At 39.2% G+C, this 12,136-nt stretch overlaps 1 protein-coding gene across 1 annotated transcript; it reads left to right on the top strand.

The window, feature by feature from the left end:
* The first annotated feature begins 398 nt into the window (after positions 1–398).
* On the top strand, positions 399–1,450 carry LOC120768891. Its single transcript, XM_040095644.1, has one exon. The coding sequence runs from the start codon at positions 533–535 to the stop codon at positions 1,403–1,405; it is 873 nt and encodes a 290-aa protein (XP_039951578.1). The 5' UTR covers positions 399–532; the 3' UTR covers positions 1,406–1,450.
* Positions 1,451–12,136: the final 10,686 nt, after the last annotated feature.

The raw sequence follows: 12,136 nt of genomic DNA, 5'->3' as shown, positions 1-12,136 counted from the left end.
AGAGCACTCATCCTGTCGATCAACCTCATTTTACGGGCTTGCAAAAATATTCTGTGAATTTGTTTGATGTTTTCTTCCTTAAGCGGCTCCGTTGGACCTCCATTGTTTCGATCATATGCCCTCGCTATTCAAATGGTCTGTTCGCTCTTTAGCAAATCATAACCGAATGACCGAAAACCCAAAAACATTCGTCGAGCCACTGATTGGTAACAGTAATGTCGTGCTTGATCAAAGCTTGTGCGGTGGTTAGCTGTTGATATAAGTCAAGCGCAAATTTATTTTTTACTGTGGATTACTTTCAACTGTATGTCTCCTAGCCATCGGGAATGCTTTGAATTTATTGAACGAAAAAGTCAAAAGTCAAAAACAAACAATATATAAAATATTTATCAAATTTTGGCATTCCGAGTTTAGAATCATATCGCCAACAAATTTCTAAATTTCGAACAACATTTAAAATTATCTTCGGATTATAATAAAATCAAAGCAGAAAAGTGAAAGAAAATTATACAACCACAATATAATAGATATTATGAAGCATCAGAAGTCGCAGAGACGAGTGAAACAATGTTTAGACCTGGTCAAACTAATAAGGAACAGGCCCAGGCCGCAGCCATACTATTTTCAACGAAGCAGCAGCAATGCTGGGCGAAGCCGCAGAAACGAAAGTAATTGCTTCTTTCATAACACGACAAGAAATTTTCATCGCTCGTGTATTTTCAACTGTCAAAATCTACATCCTCAAGCACTTGCATCCAGTCATTCGTCCTTTCACATACCGAACTGTGACTCGCGAATTAATTGTGACTGCAGTAGCTCCGTGGAAATCAGCCGACAAAGCAGTATACTTCCGAAACCTGACGTAGAATTGTTCAAATCTGAATCGGAAGTAACGGTGCTGTCATACGGTTTAGTTAATGATTTAAGCAAATTCTCAAATACAACTCCAAATGCAAATACAACTCCAAGTACAAGTAAATTGCCACAGAAAGTGGAAGAAAATGCAAACCCTAACTGCTCCAATAACATGAAAACTGAAACTGAAGAGACTACGCATGAACTCACAACCATCGATGAAGTGTCTACTTCCGAATCTGCAGCGAAATCAAACGAAACGATATCAGCCGAAGTGAGCAATGAGGAAAACATACTCAATGCCAGTCAATCAGCGCTAGAAAACGAAGCTACGACAACTGTGGCTGAACCTAACGTTAATAGACAACCGTCGACGGATGAAGAAGCGGGCGGCGACGGTCATCACAATGACTCTGTCATCGAAATCGAGATAACATTACTATCTGATACAAATTCGGAGGAAGAGGATGAGGGCGAGGGTGAAGCTGAAGCTGAAGTTGATGCTGAAGCCGATGACGAGACTCCCATGCCAGTGGAAAGTGGGGAATGAAAGATATAAAACTTTTAAACCAGTGTTCGTGAACAAAATATAAATGTCGTGTACGAAGAAATATAAATTCTTAAAGTCTAAATCAAAGTGTCTCTGATGCGATTTCAGCTGCAAATTTTTATCTTCGATCAAATGGATTTAGAATTAGACGGCTTTGAAAATGTAATATTGAGATTAGTCGGTTGAATTCTACGTCACTTCTCTGTAAGCTTTCCCGTAATTTAGTTTTATGCATATTGTTGTACACTTCTGAGAAATTGGCAGTCTTTGAACACATCAAATTGTGGGATCATTCCGGTTAATTTGAACCGACTATTGTCGGAATGGGTTTTGGACATCGTTGGCCGTCTTCGAACATATCAAAATGTGGAATCATTCCAGTTAATTTAACTATTGTTGGAATGATGTTTGGAAGTCGTTGGCAGTCTTTGGAAAAATCAAATTGTGGGATCGTCCCGGTTAAGTTGAACTGACTATTGTCGGAAAGGGGTTTAGACATCAGTTACTTTTATTAGGGATTATCTTCATTAATGCTATTCACGAGCTCTTTAGATAAACCGAACCCTAGAAGTCTATACCAAAGCTCACACTACGAAGTCCTGTTAAATCCTTTAAGATCTTAGGATAGGACGGAATTGAGTAAGATTATTTTATGATTTGTTCTCCAGAACCATTAAGAAAAGTTTCGATCGGAACTGTCCTCTGCTTACTACCTCTATCTGATACAATCAATGCGAAATTCCGAACAGAAATATCTGAAGGTAGAACTCTATCCTCTGATAAAGTTTGCGGATTCGAATGAACCTTAGAAAAAGTTTTTTTGGGTTGAGCTCTTTTTAAGCATAGCAACCGATGTGTACAACGTGAGTTCCTGCTTGCGGTAGTTTTAAACGGGGCCCTGGAAATGAAATGCATTTCAATATACATTGTACACTGAACTGATACAAGGTAGGTTTCGGCATTAAATAACAACAACAACGATCCTATCAAACAGAACTATGCCGGATGAATTGGTTGGAGCGAACTTCATGGGCTTCTACTTCCCTTGGTACCAAAATTCAGTATCTGCTCGTAGCCGAAACTATTGCCAATGGAACTTAAATACTGCTTTGAAGTGGTGATCTTGGGGTGGAGCCCATAAACACTTTATACCCATGAACCATTGACACAAGATACCAAATTATCAGTCAAACATCTCCGTCGTCTATACAATCCACAAACGTAGCAAACAACTCTAATGGTTCAGCATTCTGAATATTTGAGAACACATCGCTTACACATATTTCATTATCAACTTGCAACGAGATGAACTTTGCCAAGAGCAAGTAGATTTGAGGGCTTCTTACGGTTCACTCGTAGTCAGAAGGGTCTTGCAGCCGCACAATTTCTGGTTATTAAACAGCAATTGCCGGGTTCACTTGAGGTCCATAGATCCAGCGGAAGAGGACAATGGAGTACGCCTTGCTTCCAATCTGATGTAATTAAGGTAAAGATGCTCTCACTAGCAAAATCATCAACGTTGCAGTTTCCGAAGATTCTGCTGTGGCGGAGCACTAATACAGCAGAAGCACTGCTGATTAACTTTAAAAGCACAGTAAAACGTAAGTGTCCTGCAATTATGTTAGCTGCTAATCGAACGGCTAAAGTTCCAGGTCGAATAATATTACTAACAGTTTCGAAGCATACTGTAAGAACTGCGGGAGTTCCTTGAGAGACTGGATGTGCAAATATGTGCTGTGTAAAGCTAATATAGCCGCCGTATTGTCGAAGTGAATACAATACTGCCCGAGGAAATCTGCATTTCGGAATAGTACTTCTGGCTGATGGCATCCACCTCCGTTTGAAAGACACCATAGTGCTTAAGACCAACGTAACAGCTACAGAATCTTCTTGCTTTTCTTTCTCGTGTTTTACTCGCTAATAACCAAACATTATCTCACACCTTTCTTGTGAGCCTTAGAGCACTTAAGCCACCAAAAACGGCAGGATGAGAGAAGGTTCCGATGTCTTACTGAATTGAAGTTGCATGTCGGAATAGAGAATGCTAAAGTTTGTATTGAAACAATAATAAAGATTAAAATGTAAATATGAAGAGATTAATGAATCAAGATCAACTGGCAGATAATACTTTTCTCCGCTTCAACTGATGTTGCTCTTGATTTACCACTTTTATACTCTTTCTCGTATAAAAGATTAAAAATTATCTTGCCTTTGAAGCCTCTCTTTCTTTGTCAAACCATGGCTCCCCCTCCCTCTCCTTAAGCCTTATTTTTCTTTGTCAAACCATAGTTCTCCCACCCTATTATACTCTCATTCCCATACGGAGTTCTTCCCACGGCTCGCCGCTCAACAGTTTTATTTGCGAAGCCTACTTTTTTAGCAGTTACCCTACAACGACAACAATTACAAACACAACAACAATAAACTCTTTGTGACTTTTTTATCGCACATCGCACATCGCTCATCTGCGCACAATTAAACAAATTATCAGATTAAAGACTTAAACACCATGACAGCAGCATACTTCAACTTCGGTCCGGTGAAAGCTGAAACTTTTGGAAAAAAACATTTATATTTTTTGCTACACGCCAGCACACATTAGCCTACAATCAGGCGACGAAACGGACTTGCATAGCAACGACTTTAAAGCTAAAGCACAACTAATTTGAGCGTGCGTTGGCGAGGCAACTGTGTAAATGAGCGCATGTCAACGCGATGACACAAATAATCCGACCAACAAAAGGGCAGCGCGCAGCAGAAGGAAACAAAGAAAAATTAACAAAAAAAAGTTAAGAAAAAAAATGCAACAAAAGCGTGTGTAAATGGAAGCGCGGCAGCGCTGACAGCACAAAAAACTTAGTTGCAACAAAAAATCAAACAAAACAACAACAAAACAAGCAACTATTTAATTCACTAAGCAGCGCGGCAGTTAGAAAAAGCAGTACAACAAACAAACAAGCGAGCGAAACAATGAGATTTGCACGCGAGCGCGTGTTCAAAACAAGAAAAACAACTCGCGGTCGCGCTGGTTCGCGCTGGTTGACAAAGCTTGCCGTAAACTTTCGCCAGTCAAATAACAGCGGACAGCGAGATAAGCAGAAGGACGCGCCGAAACAAAATGAAAAAAATTGCATGACTTTTATGCTTGTTTCAATTTTATTTCTGCAAATTAGTGCCGTACACGCTTCAGTGCGCGCGGAAGCGCTAAGGAGGGCGAGTGAAAATGAAAGCGCGTACTAAAGGGTCAACGATGCGGGCGTACAAGCAGATTAGCTGAACAACATGTATAGAAAACTAGAATACAATGAAGAGAGCAAACCTCGAGCAATGCGCGTTACAGTTAGGGGACTAAAGCATGCAGCGCGCTGCAGCGCGACGACAAGTGAGCAAAAATCGAGTGGCGCGGCGCTTAACTACACGCTCGTTACGCGCACTAATACGAACGTAATACACTGGCTCGTTGTTGACCAGCGCGCATACACACACACTCAAACAAAATACTAAAATAAATAGCACACCTGCACAGCGCCTGCAAGTATACTTCTTTTTGAACTTAATTAGCAGGGAATTAACTAACGTCACTTACCGCGCGCACTGCAGCACAAAGTGAATAAATGAAAAAGAAATTATAACAAAAACCTGTAATATAATTTAGCGCAATGACCAGTCGCACACAACCACATAGTCAAGTGTGGCCGCAGATCAGCTAATCTCACATTTCTAGCGCCTGCAATTCACCGCACACCTGCTCTTATCTTAAGTCAGGTTGACGCGCGGCGCAAAAAAGCAACTTGGTAGTAAACCCGGAAGTTGAGTGCTGACCCGCGCTGTGCGCTGGCGGAAATGTCATGCTGGCGGCGTTGACAGCGGCTGACAGGAGCGTCGGAAATGTTGACGGTGTACTTACTTGAGAGACGTTTGCGAGAAGGTGGTGCAAAAATTTAGATAACATGTCGTGCGCGCCGCATATAAGCATACACACATACATAACGCGCTTACCTGCGGAGTACACACGGACTGATAGACATGTAGAGACTTAGAGGCAGTGTCCTCGGGAAATAAACGCGTTGCCGTGGCAACTTCGAAGTGTCGTATGTTTAGCGCAACCCTGACAACTTCTATGAAAGTGTCTTTCATTAAATGTAAGCGCTTCACTCACTATTAGTTCACTGTTCTCATTTTCAGCTCAAATGCGTTTTAAATCGCTCGTATGTAAGCCGAGAATGTGATACATAAGCAACCTGACTACTATTTAACAGGGATATATACATATGTATATGTAAATCAATCAACAAGGGTACAAAACTTGACAAGGCAACTTTTAAAATACTTTAAGATTGTTATTTCACTAATGGGCCTTGTACATGCTCGGGATATTTTTAATCACATTTTACCTAAATCTACATCTCACAACCTAAAAATAAAACCAATTTCATATAATTTAATTTATTGCGCTCCAAATTTTTCTAAGTGATGAAAAATTTCAAAAAAAGTTTGCGCATTTGTGGCTTTGGAACAATCTTATCCATGCACCAATTCAGCACTCGCTCTTAGGTCACCATGTAGCTATGTTCTCACTCGCTTTGTCCGACAACCCACTTGGGTAGTCCATTATTAATCCATAAGTGGCGCACCGACGGCTCGAAGACGTCGGAGGAAATTGATGCAGGAGTCACAGGACCACGAATCAAACTATTCATACCTATGGGATGTTTTCCGGAGCATATTCCAAGCAGATGTCTTTGCTATAAACCTCCAACGCAACCATCGAAATAAACGAATATTTATGCTCAACCAGGAATGAGCTGGCTGATGAGCTCACCCACTCCGCAGCATCCACCGACATTGTAATACCCGAACCTTTCATTACAGTTGGTCCTCATACCATAAAGGAGCTGCACCGCAAGAATGAAGGAGTGGGCGAGCAGGGGTATTTTTAATACTTCTAGGCATGCGCCAAGCCAGGTTACTAATGGATGGTTACAACCTTAAAAGATTTAAATATGTAATCAACTTCCCAAAGGACTAACTCAGGGTACTTGTGGCTTCCTACACTGGTCATGGTTAGCTCAAGAAGCAATTATATTTTACTTTTACTTACGTTGTGACTTAGGAAAGGTCACAATAGATCTTAAATCGCGGTACAATCCTCGTCCATTGTCGTTGTTCACTTGAATTCTTGAAACAGTGAATTGTTTCTTTAACGGAAACAATTTTAGATATTGTTTGAATTATTTTCTTATACAAGAAGCTTAGCACCCACAAGAATGTAACAGGCCAATTGAGCAGTCCCCTTTTTGACACATAGATAGCGGTACTATAATTAAATCCATATGATTTTAAGTTAACTCTAGCCTTCAAAAGACGCGTGTATAAATTTGAAAGATATCGGGTGATTAGTTTGTGAATAATATCATTTTCAGTGAAGCCACTTTTATTATTGTGAAAACATGGATAAAAAGGAATTTCGCCGGATGATAAAATATTGAAGGGGAAAAAGTACAATAGAAGCAAAAACTCTGCTCGAGGAAAATCAAACATGAAGGACTGGAATGCTAAGTTTAGACATGGTGAAATAACCACCGAACATGCTGAAGGCTGTGGACAACAAACCACCAAAAAAAGTTGGACGATCGCCATAATCAGTGCATCATCCTTGCAAGTTACTACTAGCCGGGGACTTTTCAATTGATCTATCATTTTAACGTCAACTAGAGAACACTTCAACTGCTTGCGTCCAATTGTACGATTAGGAAGAGGTAAAAAGGCTTTACAAATGTTATTTCGATGGCCAAAGTCCATAGATTAAAAATTTATATCAAGCATTAAGTATAATATTGGGTATATAACTGTAATCGTTTGTTTTGCAAAAAGATGACGTAACTTGGGTATCATTCCACAGTTCAAAATCGTATATATGTTTGAGAGCTACTGTCCTTGCGAGTCTTTTTCAGTATTCAGCGCCGAGCCATTCAAAAGCGACTACCTGCACTGGGAATGATTCAGAAACAAGAAACTTGCGTACCTTATGATCCCAACACCAGGAGAGGCAATGATTCTGCTTCATGACAACGGTCGGCCCCACGTTGCCAAATCCATTAAAACTTACATGGAAACGCTTAAACTGGAAGTCCTACACCACGCGCTACAGAGTCCGGCACTCGAAGTGTAACAACCTTCAAACTGTTCGCGCTGCTGTCGCACTGGAATCAACTGTTTATAAATTTGCTGAATGACAGTTCGGAGTACTGTTCACAAGTGTACAAAATCGTTTTGCCAGAAGTGAACGCAAAAAAGTGATCAGCGATGGAATTCAAACGTAATAGTGTGATTGCTTTATATTTAGCTGGAAAATCACAGCCAGCAATTGTTCGTGTGCTCAAACACCTTAATGTGAATAAAGTTTTTGTTTATCGTACCATCACTCGTTACAATGATACTGGTAGCATCGCAAAACGCCATGGAGGTGGTCATCAAACGACTGCAACGTCACGTGAGATGGTTCGGAAAGTGAAGAAGCGACTTGAGCGAAATCCACGACGAAGTGCCAATCAAATGGAAATATCCGACTGCAGCATCCGACGCATATTGAAAAATGAGCTCAAAGTCAAGCCTTACAAGTTCCAAAAGGCCCATGATCTCACACCGAAGCAGCAACAAGGAAGACTTGAGAGAGCGAAGCAGTTGCTTCGCTTGGCCGAAAGCGGTGAAATTCCGAACATTGTGGTTTCTGACGAAAAAATTTTTCCAATTGAGCAATTCGTAAACTCTCAAAACGATAGGGTTTACTTGACCGACCATTCATACGAGAATCAAAGTCATCGGTTGGCCACAAGGAGGCAGCAACCGCCACAAATAATGGTTTGGGCCGCTGTCACCGCAGATGGGCGCTCTCTAATTGTTGTCATCGAACCTGGCGTCAAAGTGAAAGCGACATATTATCGGAAAAGTGTTCTTGAGGCTGCTTTGAAGCCGTGGGCAAACAAACATTTTGGTCGCAAACCATGGACGTTTCAACAAGACTCAGCACCGTCTCACAAAGTACGAGTGAACCAAGAATGGCTGAAAAACAACCTTCGGAACTTCATTACGACCACACAATGGCTCTCGAATTCACCAGAAGCGAATCCAATGGATTATTCTCTCTGTGCCCTTTTGGAGAGCAAGGTCCGAAGTAAAAAATACACTAGCCTCGAGATGCTGAAGAAAGCCATTGTCCGTGAGTGGGCCAAAATACCAGAAAGTCACATTCGGGCAGCTTGTGATTCGTTTTTTGACCGTCTCAAGGCCAGAGTTAAGGCAAAAGGTGGTCATATCGAGCAAAAGTAAATTGGTCCTGAATTTATGATTATTTTCACACATTTTGTACTTTAAAATATATAAAAATAGTTTTCCAAACCGAATTTATGGCTTTTTTTTAATTAGTTACATTGGTTTCGAGTGACGGACCCTGTATATTGCCGAGTTATTGCAGCGTGATATTATTATTTCTTCTGTTCGATGAAAGAATGAAGGCAACATTGAAAAATGGCTTGATTCTTGGATAGCATTACAAGGTGAACTGTTATAGCATTTAAGTTTTCCCGGAAAGATGGAACAAGTTGTGATCAGCGAAGCGCAATACTACGAATAATTCATTTGCCACCATTTCCTTGTAACTTACAGTAATAATAACTTACAACAAAAAATTCATTTTCGCAAAACAAACAACGTGAATAAAGTTGTAAGCATTCAGAAGTAAATCTTAGAAAAAATACTAAAGCATAACAAGACAAAGCGTTCACAGAAGGTCACAGCTGTATGGCCTCCATTAATAGCTGAACATAACTGAAGTCGAAGATCAAAAGATAAAGTTTTTCAAAGGAATAAGAAATCCTTTATCACATCCAATATAAGCGCTACAAGATAATACAAGAAGATACCGCTAATTAATTCTTATAAAAAAGAAGAAAGCGACTAAATTTTTTGCATGGCAATCTTATACACAAGAAATTGCTTTCAAAAGTTAAAAGTGTGCTAAAAAGTTACTCATACGCCACGTCGCACACTTGCAAAGAGTGCATGAATAGCTTAACGATGTAAAAAGTGCAGATATGAGCAAGACAAAGCTTAGCTGTAAAATGATTGTGTAAAATTAAAATATTGTGCTACAAAATTTTCATATAAAAATTTATAATTTTTTGCAAAATATTTGAGTAAAGCCGTTTTTTTTTCACACGCATTTCTGCACGTGCAACGAAATGTGGCAACTTTAACTTGAAAAGCGCATAACTTTACGGCAGGTTGCATGAACTTTCTGCAACTCAACAGGGTAGTGAAACTTTCCGCTCAAAAGAATGTCGAAATTCGGATTTTTTATACAAAATTTTCACTATTCTCCAAGCTCATATATTCCTCTTCGATATTTTTGGCTGTGTTTATGTGCAGTTAGCTGCCTTGCCGCCGCAGCAAGCACAGAAGGCACCCACTGGCGCACATTACGATTTATATGCGTCGAAGTTCCGCATTTCGCACGTAAAGACACTGAGTAAGCGGTGGAGTGAAAAAGAAGTTGCTACAATGACTTCCAAACGGGTAGACATACGCTGGCGCAAGTGAAAAAAATATTCTAAACAGCAAGTGCCACCGCAACCGACATATGTCCACATGGTGGTGCTGCCAGTCACCTGCCGTGCCGACTAACCGCAAAGTTTAGCGCCAGGAAATGCACTTGAACCACAAGTTTAACGCCAGCTGCCAAAAACTTATGCCACCTTTTTATCATCGAATCGACGGGAAGTGGCCTAAACGGCCAAGCAGGTGCTGTGCAAGAAATATTAAATGCATTACTTTGCTTGAGAACATATATTGGGCTGTCCGGAAAGTTTGATAAGCAATTACAGCGAAGCGAAAGATATGCTTAACAGCGAGAGAACAGAACTTGAATGGCGCTGGTCGTTAATTTGGTTATTTATGGTTACATTTTTGAGTTCGGGTTAATAAACTTCGGCGATTGTAGAACTGTTGGGTTTCTTTCAGAACATTAGAGTGGTATTACTGGTATAAATTATGTGAATATGAGAACTCTTGACCATTAAGACAACCTTACATTGGGTAAATGCGCTCATCTGCATGATTTACTATATTTGAAGAATATCTCTTCAGTACAGAAATGAAAGTTCAAAAATAAATGCTATTGGTTATCTAACCAGTTACTTGTAGAACTATCTACAAATATTGATTGTGAAGTCATGCTATGCATTGATATCATTAGGTGACAAGTGATCAAGAGTGTGATTCATATCCGAATATTAGTCCAAGTAACCGATATTTTTAAGAAACTATTTTAGACATAATCATCATTCGATGATAGATGAAGACATTTCTCCCAAACCATAAGTCTTATAACAAATAAGAATACCTTTTTAAAGGAAATAACGTAAAGTCGCATGTTTGTTATCCAGATCCAACATTCTCAAGCCCTAGAAAGCAAAGAATCACACCTAAATATTTCTCAAAACATAATTATTATAAAAAATTTTCTATGAAAATCGATAATATCAACATCAAAAATCCTCAACCCACTCTGACTACCGAGAGTATCTTTTAGTGAACTTCATTTCCTGCTTTTATTTCCGCACTACCCATTATTTGCAGTTTAAATAAGCTTTCCAAGTTTCTTTTAACTACTTCGCACTCTCTGTTCTTACCTGCGGTTTCCAATATTGAACGTCGAACCTTGAGCACTCTTGCCTTTGGCATTTTAGGCAAAAATAGTAAAAGAAAAAAATAAAGCTTTTCAATGTCAGGCAGGCTGCCCGCTCATACTATTTACCTAGACAAATGCTCGTGTATTTTCAGCAGCGAAAAGAGCGCATTGTGCAAGTTACGCTTTTTCGCCATAACTTGTGTTTGTATGTATGCGTGTGTTTGAGTTTTACACTGCGAAGTATTGACGTAAAGTTTTCAATGTGCACATTATTAATTTCCAGAGATTTCATGAAGTGTACGCATAGTTTAATCTACAACATAAATTTCTTTCATGAAGCAGAGTTATGCTCTCAAAGATAAGTGGAAAATAGCGCGCATAAAAAATTATATGCTTTCAAGCAGAGATTTCGTCTTCTGAGAAATGCGGTTCTCCTTTTGTATATAAATTTTCAATTAGCTGCTTTTGTGAAGAATTAAAATGTATGGTGAAATGGCAGAACCTAAAAGTAGTCTACACAAGTTATTAACTGAATTTGAAAAGACTTCATTATGTTTCAGAAAATTTTTAATTATAAAGTTTCACAACTTTTTTCATTTACTAGAAAAAATATGAACATTAAAAAAACTCGAAAAATCTGAACGTAATCGAAAAAAATTAAATATGACAAAGAAAAACGAGAAAGAAACAAACGGGTGCTGTAAGTTCAGCTAATCTTTACTTTAGCAAATGCTCCGTATTTTCTTTCTTAACCATGGTCATTATATTTTAAAACGTATTATATTATCATCTCTATGTTCAGCCTTATATTATGCAAGCAAAGTTCTCACGAACGCCTTAAGAAGAGAAATAGGCACAGAATGTCCCCTTTTCATGCTTTTTTTCATTCAAAACTTTTTCAACCAAATTACCTGAAAAGCTTAAAAGGAATTGCATTACTAGAGACACCTAACGGTTAAATTAACGGGTAATTAACCAATATCACTACCAAATATTCCAGTTTCTATGAGTTCGCTAAGACTTCATTGACAAATCTATTTGAA

Source organism: Bactrocera tryoni, chromosome 2, assembly GCF_016617805.1.
Source record: "Bactrocera tryoni isolate S06 chromosome 2, CSIRO_BtryS06_freeze2, whole genome shotgun sequence".
Lineage (NCBI taxonomy): Eukaryota > Metazoa > Arthropoda > Insecta > Diptera > Tephritidae > Bactrocera > Bactrocera tryoni.
This window is presented reverse-complemented; position numbering and strand designations above follow the sequence as displayed.